This window comes from Sceloporus undulatus, chromosome 5 (assembly GCF_019175285.1).
Source record: "Sceloporus undulatus isolate JIND9_A2432 ecotype Alabama chromosome 5, SceUnd_v1.1, whole genome shotgun sequence".
NCBI classification, from domain to species: Eukaryota; Metazoa; Chordata; class Lepidosauria; order Squamata; family Phrynosomatidae; genus Sceloporus; species Sceloporus undulatus.
In genome coordinates, this window is record NC_056526.1 from 149,879,183 (window position 1) to 149,898,599 (window position 19,417).

A 19,417-nucleotide genomic window follows, 5' to 3' on the forward strand; every position below is an offset into this window, starting at 1 on the left:
CTGGTGTGTTGGCTTATGTTACAGTTTTTTTTTTCTGTGTCACTTTTCACCCAACCACACTAGAGGGGGAAACAGATGGGCAAAGTAAAGTGTCTTCCAGCCGCTTGGGAGGCAGGAGCATTTATATGACACATATGTCTCCATAGCACTTGGAAACTGAAATGAAGCCACACTCCGGGACTAAAAAACAGAGCAAAAAGAAGCTAGGATACTCCGACTTAGTGGGGAAAATGTGCATCTTTGTACCTGCATATAAATGCCCAGTGCCAGTACAGGGATGCAGCAAAGTGAAGCAATGAAAGCGTGACAATTCTGATGGCGGGGATGACACCATGAGTTACCACACTGGGTGACACCAGCACTAGTGATGCCATTGGTAACGAGTCACAAGTCATCACTCATTTTTTACTGAATAAATTAGATTCTAATTACTCAGTTTAGACTTGCATTTTTATGCTCTAAGTTAATGTTAAGTTTTATGCACTTTTTTCAGTTCAATTTGTTCATCCACAGTATTATATGTAGTTCAATCTGGTTCAAAATTTAGAAATTGGATTTTTTCCATCTTCAAATGGGATATTACTTTTGTAGAGGGTGTGAACATTAATCAAACATTTCCTAGGGGTGTGAGGCATAGAAAAGGTTGGAAACCACTGGCATAACAAAATATAAAAGAATATAGTAGTACTTTTGAGACTATGTAAATAGAAGACATTTCTACCATAGGATTCCATGGATTGTAGTCCACTTCATCAGATGCAAATTTAAGTAGCAATGTTTCAGTATTATGTCTAGGAATAAAAATTCTAAATGCCTAAAAATCCCTTATATGCCTAAAAGCAAAAAGATCATTTCCCCAAATGCAAAAAAAAAAAAGCAAATTCAGCCCTGCTTCTTGAATGCTTATACAGTTTCCCAGGCTAAGGATGTTTATGCAGGTGGAATAGTTCATTCTTTATGGTAACAGCCAAAAGTACCAGTTGACCCTAAGTTAAATGAGTTGTGGCATCAGAATTTGGGTGCTTCCTTTAGTGTCCTCTGTGACACTAAAAGCCTGCTCTGAGTCCCCCCCACCCACCCAATACATTAGAAGCAGATTTGTAGGGATTTTTTTTAAGTGTACAGCAGAAGCTACAGGTGGGAGGGGGTCCACAGAAACAGTTCTGCAAATAATGGGACACATATTGGATGCTGGTCTGTAATCCATAAACAACATGCAGATGATTCCCTTAGGTCATTTTGCGTGCATGGACAACTTATATGTATATATGTAAATTTTGATTGACTTTGAAAGAGGGAAAAAACAAACATTCTCTATTGCAGTGTGTGACTCCATTATGTCCTCCTCCAAAAACAGGCCAGGCCTCTTCATGTCTCTCACAGGATGTAATGTAATATCTCAGAGAATAAAGCTCTACTGGGCTTAATTTTCTAGGGTCTGTCACACTCTCTGAAAAATTTCCCAAGACAACCATAAACCAATCTGCATCTGAGAAGGGAATAACAAATGTGTGACTAAAGCTTGAAATCCTTAAATGACTGAAATTAAAGAAAAGGTCTTCATTGGAGACTGAAAAGTAACAGCACTAAGCAAGCCTCCTCATATGGTTGCTCAATTTCAAAACTGTCTGCAATTAAATCTGATAAAAGCCTGCTTTCTCTGAAATTTAAGTTTACATGTATTCACTTCTTCAGCCTAGTATCCTTATATTCACTTCTTCTAATGGCCGGCCACTGGAATCTTGTGCAAACTGTCCCTCCTTCACACATATACTGTACTGACAATGTGGGGAGAGGAGTAGGGATGTGTCCATACTTGTTCCACTCCCAATGTTGGTGCATCACTGGAACTAGCCGACATCTCCAAGCATTTACTGATGAGCTTGAATTGAAGTACTGTACCTGCATATATATTATTATTCTTTGCTTTTAAGTCACTTATGGAGGTTTCCCCTTTATTTCCTCTAAAACTGAGGAGGGGGAGTGACTTGCCCAAGGTCATCCATTGGGTTTCATGGCCGACGCCGAGTGTATATTCAAATCCTGGTCTCCTGAGTTCGAATCCAAAACTCTAGCCACTAGACTATACTAGCTTTTATCTTTGTAGATATAGTTATACACATGTGAGCTCTGCCAATTAGTGCCTTTTACTGCACAGGATATGTTCCCAATTGCATTTTAATCTTTTTCATAAATCCTTACAATTATATTCTTTCTCAATACTGTTAAGATTGGTTATCAGAAGAAATGGCAGCCTTGATAATGCCCCCTAGATATTCTCTGAGAGAAAAAGGAATTACGGTATCCATATCCAGAATTGATAGAAAATAAAAAATAACAAACATCAGTTGCAGTCATTAAGCATTTTAGTATCAGATATATGCAATAATAAATTCAAATCAAATAGTAAGAGCCAAGCAAATAAAAAACCCCTGTTCGAATTACTTTGAAATATTCCTTTGAAAAAATCAAACTTTGAAGCAATTTTCTGAACATGCTGTTGACAAACCCTTTGCAAGTCAAAATGAAAGCACAAAAAAGACTTTAAATTAAAACACTGGATCTAATAGTTACTCATGGTGTTTAGAGATGTTAACCTTCAGAGTTCAATTCAGATTGCATAAATCATATAGGTAGATTTTAAAATGAGAGGGGGAAGCATGGAAAATACGTTTTTAGCTAACTTTTACACCCTTCTGTTAGAATTGATCTCTCAGTCATGGGGATGTGGTCCACCCCACAGATGTGAAAACCACAGGACCTCAAGCCCATATTAGTCAGTGGGCACTGACAAGCATGCAGCACCCATGACAACCACCATTGGCTAATATGGGGCAGGGCAGTCCACAGGAGCTCCAGTCCAGACTAGACGGCTAGTCTGCCGAGACAGTGGACTCACTGTATTACTAGCCAGACCAGAAAGGTTTTTTTAAATTTACTATGGCCTGAAGCAGATGGGCCAAAAGTACTGGCTTCGGGCACATTGCGGACGTGGGATTTAGACAATACATGTCCCAAATATGGGAGAAGCTGCACAGAGAGCACGCTGGGCCAGGAAAAGATAGGCACAAAAGGTGTGGGGAAAGTCCACTTTTTGCTGGCGGCCCATTCAGGACCACCACTGCAGTCTGGAGTGGGACTGGGACCGTGCAGTCATTCGCCCCATGTGCATGACCCCAATGAAGCCTAGGGCAGTAGTAGTTCCCTTAATTGCAGGTGCCGGGGTTTGTGTGGCCTTCCTATATGTAGTTAAATGGAATTCTGGAACTCTCTGTGTGGTAAGGCAGATCTAGGACTGTAGTCTGAGACAGTTTTTAGGGTACATCTACACTGTAGAAATAATGCAATTTGGCACTACTTTAACGGCCATGCCTCCATCCTATAGAATCCTGGGATTTGTAGTTTTGTGAGGCACCAGCACTCTTTGGCAGAAAAGGCTGAAGACCTGGGACAAGTCTTTGTATACAAAATTTACTGGAGCTATTCTTTCCTTTCCATGTCTTAGGGTTCCATAGACTATTTACATTTAAAAAAAAACCCCACTGTGTTTTTATTTTGTTTAAAAATGCCTGTTGGCACACAGATTCACAGTGAAGGTGCAAGATAAATATTTTATAAATAAATAAATGTATCAGTAAGTACAGTATTTAGTGGAGAAACTACAAATGCCCCAGAAGAGGTTGAAAACTGGAGTATGCACACAGTAATCTATGGGTTCTAAGTTAGGGATGACTAAATTAAATCACATGGATTTCAGTCAGTCTTCTCTAGTATATTTCCTGAAACGGGGTGACCTGGTAACCTCAAGATTTGATTTTTGCAACGCTCATAGGGGCTACCCTTGTGCCTAGTCCGGAAACTCCAGTTGGTACAGAGTATGCCAGCCAGGTTGATCACAGGAACAGTGAGGAGTGACTATATAACACCAATATTGAAGTCACTCCACTGGCTGCCTATTAGTTTCTGGGCACAGTGCAAGGTGTTGATTATCACCTTTAAAGCCCTACATGGCTTGGGACCAACCTATCTAAGGGATTGCCTACTTCCATATTATCCGCACTGTACACTCAGGTCCTCTGGGAGGAATTTACTACAGCCTTTAAAGATCAGATTGACGGTGACCTCGAAGAGGACATTTTCTGTAACTGCTCCCAATTTATGGAATGGCCTGCCATACGAGTTCTGCCAAATTACTAATCTAGAGAGCTTTAAAAAAGTCATTAAGACGGATCTCTTCCAGCAAGCCTTCTTGGAAAAAAATACTTGGCCACGAAAAAAACTTACCCATTTATCGAACTCTGCCCATGCTTATTGTTGGATTTTAAAATGTTAGTTTTAGTCTTATGCAGTTTAATCTTGTTTTAAGGGTGGTACTATGTATATATGGATATATATTTAGCCTGCTGTACACTGCTTTGATTGCCTGGCAAAAAGCAGGATAAAAATAAAAAATAATAATTTTTAAATTTTAATTTAAGTATTATGTTCTGAAAGCTGACATTTTTAAAATATAAAAATGGAAATTAGCAGTATGGGCAGCAAAAATGGCATAAAGCTTTGTGCATTTTGCTGGAAATACAGAAGTGAGAGCAAAATAGTCCTCAGAATATGTCACACCTCAAAATATTGACCAAAGGATATTTTATTTAAGAATAAGCTGTGAATAACAAGATTGCATTTTCACTCTTATTTTTATATATTTTATTGCTGAAGTTACAGTCCATCAGTGTCATAAGCTGAAATTAGCATGTTACTTTCATTTGTTGGCACTCATAGTTGTGCTGATCTGTTTAGTGTGGTCATTGTGGTCAAAGGCTGAATGTGCAAATATACCTGGATCAATATTTATTGAGTTGGCACATGTCCGTCAATAGAGTGTATTACATCTGGTCTTTAAAGGTAACATGGACACAGTGATCAATGTGATTGACTTTTGAAATAAGTTTTCTTGAACAGTGTTAAATTATAAAATAACTTTCATTAGCAGGCTATACCTTGAGACTTAGGGGCTCGACAGACGGGCAGCTCCGTGCCGCCCATCTTTCCCCCTCGTTGGTGTCGCAGCAGCTGCACCACATGGCACCAACGTGCTGCCAAAAAGAAGCTGCCTACAGTGGCTTCTTTTTATGCAGCACAGCAAACAGGAAAGGACACCGCCATGACGCCACTTCCTGTCTGCAATGTGCGGATGCTTCACCACCATGGTGGCCGCTGTGTGGACCAGAGGCCACCATGATGGCACCACCACCACACGCTAGGGTTCAGGAGCATGTGGTTGTGGCACACTCCTGAACCCTAGTTTTGGACCGGTTACAGTGCTTCCCACCCATCTGTACCAGGCCTTAGTTGTTCAGATGCATAAAGATGAAAAATACCTGACAAAATGAATTTCTTTGCCCTAGTCTGAGGATTTTATGCCTTCCCTTGAAGTGTGATGGAACATAATTCCCCCACTCTCTAGAAGATCTATGTTTTCAAGGGCAGGAGGCAGTTGGGTTACATCACATTGTGAATTTTCATACTAAAAAAATTGTCTGATTTACATTCCTATAGAATTGTTGATGGCATTAACAACTGTATCCTTTTCTGCTTCTTTAACAACTTACAATCTGTCCACTACATCTGATGAACTCATGGTAGTTTTAAAAATAATCACTGGTTTGTTTCTGTGTGTTAGCCCTGGGACACAAAAATGAAGTGCCTTTGCCATAATGTTCATTTGAGCATTGATTTCAATGTCATGTTATCAGTGTTCTCTGACATTTCATTGAAACATTCACACAGAGCTGTAAGCGTGAGAGTTTGTGCTGACAAGTTTTCCATCAGACTGTGTGATGAGATGTTGCAGCTCTGTACTGTTAACCATTTTTCTGTCCTCCAACAGTATCACAGGTCCCAAAGTGGCTTGTAATAAAGTACTGTACACTCTCCTGTCCTCATATCATAGTAAAACATCAGCAGCGAATTATCTTCAGCTGTTTGTTATATAGAAATAGACTGAAAATACTCTTTTGTTTACAGCTAATTTTCTAAAATCTCGTGGGCTTTGACTTTCATATACATAGTCATGTGTTATATTTATCTGTATCTTCTGGGTAGAATGTAGAAAACTTCATGTCACATTTCCTGCTAGTATTGTATGTTTGCCCCTTTGGCATTAAAAGTATGTTGATTTTCAGTCTCTGCTGCTGAAGCCATTTGTTGCAGATGTTTGTCCTCTTTCGCTTTGCCTTTGCCATGCCCTCCACTGAATCATATGCTCATTGATGTGTGATATGTAGCAATATTTTAGGTCATGTTCATTCTTGCAAATATCTTTACAATGTGCTTAGGTGTTTTGTTTTTTCCTCCAATGGACTATATTTATTCTTTCAACACTCTGTTTTTACACCAACTATTTACTAACTATTTGGCATTACTGCAGAGAAGCCTATAGTGCCATGCTTCCGATATAAAATACAAAAGACAATAACAGTTACTGTAGCTTATATGTGAGAAAGATGTAATTTATTTAACAATTTATTAGAAGGATATTTTGATTGAATCATTAGCCATCCTGATAATATTTATGTAGGCAGAAAAGGGAAATTAGCATTCTACATTTTTATTTTCTATTTTTAACCTTTGACAGAGTACCTATATCGATTATGTTGTCAATTCCTGTAGCATTTGAAATGTAATTGCTCAAATTGTATTGAATTTTTACTTCAGACGTCCATCACCATGCTCTTAAAATACATTGGTCTCAAAATTGGGTAGGTGAAATTTTTAGCTTCTAGCTTGCATTCAGATAGACATCTTGTAATCAGTCAGCATGGTAAATTTAAGATCACTTGTCTTTGTCCTTGGAACTCATCAAAATGGTGCAAAAGAGCTCTGGTGTATTTTTTGCACTCTGTTTCTGTGTCAGTTCCTGGACTATAGTCATTATCAAGCCTTTGGGCCCTATAAATAGCAATGTTGTGTTTCTAATTTAAAGTCATGTTTGTCAAGCATTTGCCTCTAGGGATAATACATAATTGCAGCTATCCTTGTGAAACATTTTAAAATTTAGTTGTGTACTTTCTGTAACAAAATATCTTTTAACAATATAAGGATAAATAATTTGGCCTAAATCATGTTTAATGACAGCAGAGTGAAAATCCCTCCTACCCATACTCATGCTTCTTTGAATCTTTGCACAAGCTGTTGGTCAAAGCACATTGTATAATTTGTTGAATTAGATATGCAATCTGTCATACAGCTGAATTACCATTTTGCACAACTATTTGCACAACAAAATGTCTGAGTCAGAAAATGCACAACCATTAGTTCATTATTTGTGCAGTGCATTATCATATAATTGGGTTCAGATCATTGGATATAATACATAATTTATTATCATTTCTAACAAGAATGCTAATAGAGACATTGCATTAATCAACACCCATATAAACAAAGCTTAAAAATAGCATGCAGGATGTAAATGTGTGGGTGGATTAAATACCTCTGGATATTTAAACAACTTCTCAAGAGACTAGATTACTTGGCAGAATCTCACTGAATGTGGGACCCATTGATATTACAGAATTATAGTGCTGTTAATCCACTTAAACTGCCATGGTTACATTTTGTGGAATCCTGGGATTGTCAGGGGCATTTAGAATTCTCATCCAGAATGCTCTCATGTCTCCCCAAACTACAAACCCCATGACTCTATTGCATGCAGCCAGTTAACGTTGGACTCACAGGCTATAATTATGCAGTATGAGAGGGCTCTGATGGTTAAGAAATCTAAAGGAAGGTCTAAAAAGGGCTTTAAGCTTCTTCATAAGTATATATTCTCACATATGCATGATGGAGCATTTATTAGTCTAGGGCTTGGGTATGGCCAGGCTAGGCACATGAACAGAAATTGATTCCTATGTCAAGTATGAAATATTATATTTCGAATAGGAAATCTGCTGTTACCTACTGGATATATTTAGTTTTATTTTTCTGAAAAACAAACCAGAGAGGCAGCTCAGAAATAGCCAGTTGTTTGAAAATAAAACAAGCACAACATTTAACTACCTAATCCTTATCAGGATCCTAAGAATAACTCAACAAAACAGCTTACAGGGAAGCCCCAGGGACTCCCTGACATAGCTTAAGCCATTGTTGCCCCATGCTGTTTTATGTGAGGACAAAGGAAGATGCTTTGTCAGTTTATTTCATCAAAGAGCCAGGGCAAGTCCCAGAGAGGAAAAATCAAGCTCACCAATTAGTGGCCTTGAAGGACTTGATCCTGCTTTCCCAGTTCATTTCTGGAAGGCTGAAACAATGTGGAATGTACAGAGAAAAGCAAATTGCAGGCTCTAGCACCTAGCTTGATCAAAAAATAAATAAAAAATAAAGATTTATTGGTTCATTATAGAGTGAGTGCCTTAAACTGGGATGGACTATTGGAGGTATCAACAATGGCAACTGGCTCCCATGTCTGTGGGGTGGTGAATCTGTTCTTGGTTTCAGTCTAAACTTTAAGTAGCTATCCAGGGTGTTGGATTTATGGGATATCTCGCTTCAATTTTAGAATAAAACTCAGAGTAGGTTTACTGCCCCACTGGCATGGGAGTCACCAGCGAGCACTGATGGTGGAGTAATGGGGTGTTCATACTATGGTAGTGAGCACCATGTCTTCCTATCCCTCTATTTATTAATGAATAATAATAATAATAATAGGATTTATTTATATGCCGCCCAATCACTAGGAATCCAGGCGGCTTACAACAGAGGGGATAATAGACGGTTCCCTGCCCTCAGGCTTACAATCTAAAAAGACACGACACAAAAGGAGAAGGGAATGGTGGTGGGAGGGATCAGGTCCAGCATTCTTCTCTCCCTCTGAGGCCTGGATCAAGGCAGGTGGACTGGAGGGAGGGCTCTTTTTCTTAATCAAGGCTGGGCCCAATGGCATTGGGCCTGACCTTTCACTCCTTCCCAGGCCAGAAGATGACAGTTGGAAGGAGGGAGGGGAGGGCTCTTCCTCTTCAGGCCCGATGGCGTTGGTCCTGACCTTTCGCTCCCTCCCAGGCCAGTTTCGCTCCCTCCCAGGCCAGAGTAGATGGGAAGGAATAGAAAATGCAGCAGATAAATTCTCTATGGCATTTTCCCAAAACATTTTTGATGCTATGAGACTATTATATTTAGAATCATAGAATCATAGAGTTAGAAGAGACCTCAAGGACCATCCAGTCCAACCTCCTGCCATGCAGGAATACACAATCAAAGCACTCTCAACAGATGGCTACCCAACCTTTATTTTAAAAGCTCCAAAGAAGGAAACTCTGAGACAGCACATTCCACTGTTGAAGAGCTCTTACTGTCAGGAAGTTCTTCCTAATGTTTAGGCAGAATCTCTTCTCCTGTAACTTGAATCCATGACTCCATGTCCTAGTCTCTGGAGCAGCAGAAAACAAGCTTGCTGCATCTTCAATGTGACATCCCTTCCAGTATTAACATATGGTTATCATGTTATTGCCAGCTGATATGTTGTTGTTGTTAACCACTGTCAAGTTGATCTTGACTCATGGTGACCTTGTAGATGAGACATCTCCAAGACTCCCTAACCTCCATTGCTCTACTTAGATCATGTAAATTAATACCCGTGACCTCCTTAATAGAGTCCATCCATATAGCATGTAGCCCTCCTCTCTTTCTGCTTTCCTCCACCTTTCCTAGCATTATTGGGTTTTTTCCTAATGAATCATACCTTCCCATGATGTGACCAAAGTATGACAGCCTAAGTTTTGTCATCTTGGCTTCCAAGGAGATTTCCAGTGTGAACTGTATATACAATGTATATAATGTAATGCAATGTAAAAAGAAAGACAAACAGAAAAGCCACAATTACTTTCCATAATGATCAGCAACATTTCTCCACTGAAATGGCATAAGCTTCTCCAAATCTCACCACCTGTGGTGTGGTGATTAAGAGAGACATTTTATTCAGAGAATTCCCAGAATACCCCTGCCAACAGTCATCTAATCCAATAAAATCACTTTTCCAAGCTCTGTAGAAAGATTAATAGCTGTAGGAATGCCTTAAAGATGTCCTCCATTAATTTACATTCCTAGACTGGCTTTGGTAGCAAGCAAACAACATGAGGCACATGTTGTTTAGGCTTGTATCACATTTCTATTATTATTTTAATCAGGAACAGAAAATTCACAAGGGCAGTGAATGTACCAGTGTTTAATATAATGAGGGTTAAAATAATGGGGAAATCAAAAGATCAAAGGTTTTAAACTGATCTTTCATCTGGTTTTTTTTTTAATTTTCCCTTGAGTATTGAGGACTAAAACAGTAACTAATGTACTGTTTTAATGGGCTTGGCTTTTCCTCGAGTATTTAGTAGCTAACACACGATTTTAATTACAGCAATCATTATTTTATTTGTGAATTCTTTCTTAGGACATTTTTCAGAAATAAATTATAATAGCTCTCGTTTCCAGTTTATTTTATACTAACTGGCATCCTTTGATACTAAGTCTTTTCCACACTTGCTTTATCCTTTTGAATAACACAGGCTGTGAGGAAAATGATTACAAAAATAAAATGCTATGTTACAAGGTAATAGTAACAAGAGTGCCATGGTCAAGAGCGAGGTAAATATTTGTTTTGCTATCTACCTTCTAAAAACTGTACAAAATATATATATTCACATTGGTAGATATTGGGTGTGATCCAATCAAAGTAAAACATGTTTCAACACAGTTGATTACAGTGTTGGTGATATGTGCATATACAAAATATGGCCACTGAAGCAGAGTTTGGAAAGGTCACATTAAGTCAGAGCTTAGAAAGTTTACTTTTTAAATCCAGCTTCTTACATAACTCATTGCATTGTTTTACTTTCACTTTCTCTACATACAAAGTGGCTCAAACTATTAAAATGACCTAAGTATTGCTCTTTTTAGTCTTCTTTCTTAAAAATAAAAATAAAAATTGGGAAATTGTGGAGAATCTGCTAGACTGAATCCTGTGTTGATAGCCAGCCTTGATGTTGTCCATTACACGGTTTTATAACAAATGCTCTATGGTACTATTTTGAAATTTTTTAAAACTGTGCTCTTCCCCTCCTTATCACTCCTTCTTTTTCTATTCCTATTGAAATCTGGAATGGTGGTCTGAGTAAACAAACATTCAAACAAACTAGGAAATGGAAACAGATGGGTGACAAATGATTCACATTCCAGACTTTGGATGCAAAAAATTCTGCTCTAATTTTTACCATAACTCTCCAGTAATTTTTAAAAATCAGGGTCACTCAGTATAATGAAACCAAGCAAATTATAATTGAATATAAAAAATAATACAGTCTAAAATTAAAAAAATAATGTATATACTCACGTATAAGTCTAGAAATTTAGGCTAAAAATTGACCCAAAAAAAAACAGGCTAATGTAAGTACTGTCCATTAAATCGTGTGTGTGTGTGTGTATATATATAAAACCATCCCCTGGTGAAAGAAAAGAGTTTAATCTGCCCTGGAAGGACTGACCCCCTTCTACCCTATCATCCATCCAGCCTTTAGTATGAACACAAATAATAATAAGAATAATTACAAAAATAATTTGTAAGTTCTTTGGCATTTTTTCCTTTGCTTCATCCTTTACAGCCTTCATTACATGCCCCTACGTTTTACCCTCGACTTATCCATGGGTCATATCAAAATCCATAATTTTGGCCTCAAAGCCTGCCCTCATGAAGTCGTAGTCAGGTATATACGGTACATCATTAGGTCAGCAAGAACTCTGGTTGGCTGTTGTGATTTTTAGTATTTTTAGTATTTGCCTTTTATATCTCTGTACAATTATGCAGTATTACAGTATGGTAGTCATTAAGGTACAATTAATAGTCATTAAGAGCCAGTGAGCTGTAGTAGTTTGAGCTCTGAAATTTGACTCTGGAGACTGGGGTCTGAATCCCCGCACGGTCATGGAAAGCCACTGGGTGACCTTGGGAAAGTCAAATACTTTCAGCCTCAAACCCTCCCCCCAGTCACAGGTTTACCTTAGGGTCACCATAAGTCAAGGCATGCAACAACAACAACAGCAAAAGATGACCCTAGATTTTGTATGGATTTTTGTTGCAAAAGACTAACATTGCTATACTTCTGCAAGGCTAGTTTACTCCAAAATCATCCCAAGATTAGAAGACACAATGACCTTCATTTCAGAATCTTCCCCTTTGTAACTACACACACAAAACATGGTAACATCCATTATTATTAAGATATTAATTTGCTAATACCTGCTATGACTAAATATGAATTATACAAACATGTCTACAAAATGCCATAAACAACTCATATCTTATTTCATTTATATCCCACCATTTTGCTCTATGATAGAACTCAAGACAGAATATATTTACTTGCTTCTTAAAACTCATGTTCTTTTTTACATTTGGCCATTGCTGCTACAGTGAGATGATTGAATAAATGGGTTGTCAGTCCTCAGCCATTCCTTGCCCTTTCCATGACCTCCAAGATTAAATTATGGAATCAGGCAAATGCAAGCATGATGTCCCCTGGCTGCAGAATCCAGCTTTCTCTGCTGTGTGTGTTTTTCTTCTTACTAAAGAGAACACAACCTTAGGAAAAACTAATAGATAATGAATTCCTTAGTAGCAATAGGGCACACATTTGGGAGAATTTGAATGTAGCAGTCCATTGAAAGATGAAGTCTTACAGAATCACGTATCCCACCTTAAAAACTTTACCGGAAACTTACAGTGGGTTGGTTTGGGTTCCCAGATCTCAGATCTTGACTCTGAATCTCATTCCCTGTGCTTTTCCTTCTAATCTTCAGGATGAGGAGGAAGAATTTAAGGGTAAAAAAAATGGAGCTGAGAAAAATGTTGTAGTTTTGTTCAATGCAGAGCTTGGGAAACTGAATTTCTAACTAGATAATTATTATCTAGTTTGTGTTAGACTCAGTGATGTACTCTGTTTTATTATATGTATGATATTCTTTGACCAACCGTAGGTGCTTTAAGTGCTTGAATATCATTGTTTGTTGCTACTTATTGTAATCTTATTGCTCAATTTTAATGTCTGTATGCTTTAAATATGTATCTGAGTTTTATACTATGAGGTGCCTTGGAATGCTGTGTTTCAAAATGCAGGGTATAAATATTTTACAATACCAAAGCAAGAAAATAGCTGTGAATTTCTGTTTGGAAGTTTTTGGTCTTATATAGTGAATACCAGATCAGATACATATAGAAACTACATTTATAAATACATAAAGAAACATGGACCCGAAACAGACAGGCCAAATAATGCGGCTTCCAGCCGCTTTGGGGGCATTGCATTTAGACAACACATGCCCCCAAAGTATCCAGATGCTGTGCCAAGGGGATGCTGCGGTGGCAAAAGCTGGCCTTTTCAAGAATGGATTAAATCCACTCCTGTTGGTGGCCCACTTTGACAACGTGCTGTGTAATCACTACAGTCCCGGGCCAGTCACAGCCAAAGCGGCCTTGGCTGCTCCTTTTGTCCCATCTGCTTCACCCCTAAGAAAGAAAATGCAAGTGATGTACTTTTGAGACTATGTAAATAGAAGAAATTTCTACCATAGGATTCCATGGACTGTAGTCTACTTCATCAGATGCCAATTTAAGTAGCACTGTTTCAGTATTATTTCTAGGAATAAAAATTCCAAATGCCTAAAAATCCCTTATATGCCTAAAAGCAAAAACATCCTTTCTCAAATGCAAAAAAAAAAAAAGCAAACTCAGCTCTCCTTTTTTAATGTCTATACAATTTTCCAGGCTAAGGATGTTTATGCAGGTGGAATAGTTCATTCTTTATGGTAACAGCCAAAAGTACCACTTGACCCTAAGTTAAATGGGTTGTGGCATCAGAATTTGGGTGCCTCCTTCCCAGTGCAACCCTCTGTGACACTAAAAGCCTGCTCTGCATCCCCCCCCCCAAAATACCTTAGAAGGTATCGTTGATTGTAATCCCTACATTCGAGCTTCTCTAAGTCCTGGAGCTTGCTTTTACATTGCTCTTGTCCACTTAATGTGAAATTACCTTGGAATATCCAGCCACTCTTACAAATTCTGGCAAGAATGTTTAAGTGAAGAGGTATTCTTTTAATAAAGGCAATGTTTTGCATTTTCAGCGCCGTCTTGGAGATGCTGCAAAGAAAGCAATCAGCAAACTACAAGTCAGAACAATAAGAAAAGGAGATAAGGTAACCTCCCTCACCACAACAACTTTTTCCTTTAACAGAAATATTTAGGGGATACTAAAAAGTGCATGGTTTGAACAAAAACATTAAAAAATAAACCAGTAATGTTTGCACAGGTTACTTGCTGCTAGAAAAGTCAGCTTGGGAAGACTGTGACTGTGTATTAGAAAAGGCTCTGTAGGTATAGTAAGGACCCACACATGCTTCTCATTCCTATAATGACTTGACACACTGATTATCCATGTGTATTTGCCATAAGCAGGAATATGTTGTGTCCTTTGCACATGGATGCTGTAGCCAGTGGACTGTCCCATCCCTAAAAGAGAGAAGATACTTTGTGAAGTGTTATTTGTCAGATTTTCTCAGCCTTGTGCTTTTCGTTCAAAAATTAATATATATTCATTTTTTTAAAAATAGGAAACAGAGCCTGACTTTGATAATTGTGCAGTGTGCATTGAAGGTTATAAACCAAATGATGTTGTCAGGATCTTACCCTGCAGGTGAGTTAATGTAATCATCTAGTCATAAAGATGTAATTTTTTGGTTTTAATGTAGTTGGGTTCTGACATTGTTTACAGATTGTAAATATTTGTCATGTATGAAGAGTAATCATAGTTCTAGCCAAGACTAAAATGATGTGATGGGTCTAGTGGCTTAAAAAAAATCTGTTCGTATTTAAAATTAGTAGCAAGTAATGCCATTGATCAAGTTATTTAGTTCCTCAGATCACACTATGTAAGACAATGGATTTTATGCAAAGGTTTATTTGTTTTATCGCAAAGAGTCTTTGACCCAGCCAGTGCAGTCTTCACTTTTGCAACCATTCTGGTGCCTATATAGGTACAGATACAAAGTTATAATACCGAAAAATGTAAAAATGAAAAGGGAACCTTCTTTCACATGTGGTGGGAGTGTGAAGAAGCTAAGAGATTTTGGATAATGATTAGAAATGGAATACAGGAAATTGGCAAGTTAAACTTAAGTCTTAAACCAGAGATCCTTCTGTTAAATATTATATCAGATGAAACTGAAAGGAAACACGGAAGAATAATTTTCTATATGTTGACTGCAGCACGATTAGTATATGCCAGATATTAGAAAGTTAGTAAAGAAATTGGAATGGAAGAATGGGTTTTAAAACTATTGGATATGATGGAAACGGATTTGACATCAAAAAAATTGGAGGACAGAGGAAACACTCGATATCACTCAGATCAGGAAAGGAAGGAAGGCAATATAGAAAAAGAAGATTGGGAAAGAATTATTGATTATATTTCTGAGAAATGGCCAAATATCCAAAATAAAATTGACAAGGGCTTCTTGAAAGAGAACTGATTATGTATATCCAATTAAATTGATACAATAATTTCCTTAAAGGAAAATAAAATAAAATAAGAAAAGACAGTTTAGGTAAATATCACAATTAAGCTATTAGGCATTACGGATATACAAGTTATTGCGTCAAATAGATAATTGGAAATTACAGATATTTAAAGTAAATAAAGAAGGAAAAATAGAAAGGAAACAGTAAGAAAATGAAACGGTTTGGGTTTGCTTCGGAAGTCTTTTTAATTTGTCGAATGATTGAAGGTATGGAAGGAAGAAGGAAGGTATGATTATGAGAGTGATGGGGGCTGGTTATGGGGGGTGAGGGGGATTGAATTGTTATTTGTTATATGTAATGTGAGTTGTTGTATAGATGTTGTATGTGTTTATATTGTTTGCTTAATTAAAAAAAAATTAAAAAAGAATCCTCTGACTTTTCCCATTAAAAAAACATTGCCTGATTTCCCCTCAAATGACCCAAACAGTGACATAAATGATCACATTTGGGCATGGGGGAAGCTGCCCATCCAGCTTCTAAGAGAATAGAAAATATACAAGAAGTGCCCGTGATCTCAAACAAGGGCTTTAAAAAAAACTGAACTTGCATAAAATGGACCCGTTATACTTAAGGTGCAGAAATCTTATGCACAGTACACTGACATAAGCCAACCACATGATTAAATCAGGGCAAAGCTTTTATACACTGCAGTGAGCCAGGACTTTCCCCTCTGATCTAATTTCATTTAATTTTTTAAAGTGCACAATGATATGATTTTGACAGCTGTTGAGTTGGAGTAACTCAGCATGAGTAGTCTTTTTGAAGCCAAGGATCACTGCAATAGCCAAATAAGGCTGCAAAGTGTAAGAATTCCAAACAACCACTGACTGTGAAACATTATTCTGTTTTCTGCAACTGGGTTTTCTTGCTATACTTGAACTTAAAAGATAAAGGAACACTTTGTAGTATGATGTCACACATTGCACAGCATAGATGTTCATGTTCAGACTCTGATTGTGGGAATGTAGGTGTTCTCTTTGGAAGAATAGCATCTGTTTTGAGTTTTTTGGAAGGTATGACCATTTGTGAACAGTTGCAAAAGGAATTTTTGTCTATTGTTTCTTTATTTGGGTGTTTATTTCCTGCTTTTCTATCATAAGATCACACTCAAGGTCTCTTACAATAAAAATATAATTCACAACAAAATTAAAAATATACTGAAACAGAAAGCAAGCAGTCATAAAAGAAACTATTGTAAAAACAATAGTTCAACAAACATACAGGAAAATTAGTAGCTGGAGAAAGGTTTTTGGAAGGCACACCCAAATTTAGATGCCACCAGTGAAATGTTTCTCTCTGTCTTCATTTCCAGTTGCACCAGTATAGAACAAAGATAGCCTTGGTTAGTGGAGTGCAACTCATATGGGAAGAGGCATTTCATGAGATACACTAGTCTCAGGCTATTGGCAAGCGTTAACCAGTCAACTTGGGTGCAGGATGGCGGGAGTGGGGATCAAAAAAAAAATTTAAAAATCAAATTAAAAAATATTATACTAGAAATTTTAATTTCAATTAGAATTCAAGATTTTCATCAAAAAATAAGTAAAAAGAGTCTAGGTCAAAGATATCATCAAGAATACTAATCATATTCTTTCACTATTGTAACAGTAATTTATGGAGACAGGAAATATTCTAACTGGTCCTATTATGCAGATGGTTTACATGGAATAGACATTTTCTGTTTGTCTGACCTTCTCTCTCTCTATCTCTCTCTCAGTCTCTCTGTGAGCCTTTTCTGTCTCTTAAGTGCAGAAATAGACATGGTCAATGAATAGATAATTTGGCAGGATAAGCACCAGACCCCATCTGATCTTGGAAGCTAAGCAGGGTCAGCTTTGGTCAGTACTTGGATGGGAGGTCACCAATGAATACCACATGCTGTAGGCTATATTTCAGATGAAGGAACCAGCAAAACCACCTCTGAGTATCCCTTGCCTAAGAAAACCCTATGACAATCATGGGGTCACCATAAATTGACAGGCAATGTGAAGGCACATAAACACAGAGTACATCTGTCCAAGGAAGAAAAATCAATATAAAAGCAAAGGTTCCCATTTTCTGCTGAATTAAAAAATTAATCTGAAAACAAATCAGAATACTAAACCTACCTTTTATTAAAATCTCCATCTCTGAATATTAGTTGAGATTGTATTAATAAATAATGGACTTCCAGTAAAAAAAACTTATGGTCACATAGTGCAGTATCCAAAATTATGTTTTTGCAGTGAATTGTATAGTTCCCTATTGAATCTAGGTCTAGATTTTTTAATCCCAGGTAAAAAAATAATTCACATTACTTTTCACATGGTAGCTAGGACAATAAATATGTTGCCAGTAGATACGTATTTCTTGGGTTCTGGTTTTTGTAATAGAAAATGGCTTCTAATATTCAAAATAGCAGACTGGGCTCCACCAGCTAAATTGTATTAATCCCCCAACACTTCCATGTTTTATCATAGCCCTTCGTTTGTTAGGTTTTTCCCCCTTGCCAGAAATATTTATTGCACAGATACACCTTCAACTACATATTCCCTACAAGACCAGTCTAACCTTTTTCAGAATAGATGATCTGTACTGAAACTTATAGAAATGGAAAATATTCAGAGCTTAGTGGGAGATTTGAACTAAATTTGATGTTTCATCATTATAGGCACCTGTTTCACAAATCTTGTGTAGATCCATGGCTACTAGACCATCGTACTTGCCCCATGTGTAAAATGAACATCTTAAAAGCACTAGGGATTCCGGTAAGCATTTTCTTTATGTTAGATTTAAAATCATTTTGTCATGAAAGCTAATTTTACTTCTTTATAATGAAATAAAAAGTATCTGCATAGAATTCATGTTAGTCTGCCTATACCCATGTTAGTCTGTGGAATTAGTATGTAGAGAGATCTTGCAGCACCTTTGACACTAATAGAAAGAAAGAAATTGGCAGCATGAGATTTTGTAGACTTCAGTCTACTTTCTCAGCTACATATCTCATGCTGCCAATTTCAGTTAGTCTCAAAGGTGCTACAAGATCTCTACATGCCAAGTATCTGCATAGTGTATTTTTTTCTCTTTTAATGGATGGTTTGAAATTGTTTTAATTGTTTTTTAATAGTAACTTTTTGCATGTTATACTTATTTTTTTGTAAGTGCTTTTAACTGTGTAACTGTGAATTTGTTTTAATGTTTATCCTGACTCAAGTCCCAGTAGTAATAAAAGGGTAGGGTATAAATCAATTAGTAATAGTAATAAAAATAATTGTTGAAGATTCAGTGTTCCAAGGCCACTTTTTCTCACAATTGATATTAACACAAAAAAATCCCTTCAAAACTGTCATCCATATGAACCATGTGATTTTTATTTTTCATTTACAGTGCCTTGCAGAAGTATTCATCCCCTTTGACATTTCTGCATTTTGTTGTGCTAGAGCTTGGAAATGAAATGGATTTCATTGGCATTGTTTTTAAATAGTGCTTGTATGCATGGACCAAAAAGTCTGTGCTCCTTCCTGCCTCACATTGTGTCCAGATGACACAGACCATTAGTCCTGGGTTGAGATCAAGCAGTGACTGCAGCCTGATGCTGGACCAAAGGAGCCTTAATCTGGTCTAAAAAGATGACTGTTTTGCTGTGGAGTTTCTAGGAAGGGGGAGAAAAGATAGGAAAAAAGGGAAATATGACAGCATTTTTTTCCTCCTCTTTCCTCCTTTTTATTTTTGAAGATATGTGTCATCTTACCCTTCCGCTCATCCTATCTGTTCTGTGCCACTTTTCAGTTGTAAATAGAAACAAACTCTGACCTCCTCAAGTATGCTTTC

General features: G+C 37.3%; 1 protein-coding gene across 1 annotated transcript in view; it reads left to right on the forward strand.

Moving 5' to 3' along the window:
- RNF150 (ring finger protein 150) overlaps positions 1-19,417 on the forward strand; it is a 55,027-nt gene that overhangs the window by 15,448 nt on the left and 20,162 nt on the right. Inside the window, exons 4-6 of the mRNA XM_042469684.1 lie at positions 14,155-14,226; positions 14,641-14,723; positions 18,258-18,354. Coding sequence (XP_042325618.1) covers positions 14,155-14,226; positions 14,641-14,723; positions 18,258-18,354 — 252 coding nt within the window. The remainder of the gene's footprint in view (positions 1-14,154; positions 14,227-14,640; positions 14,724-18,257; positions 18,355-19,417) is intronic.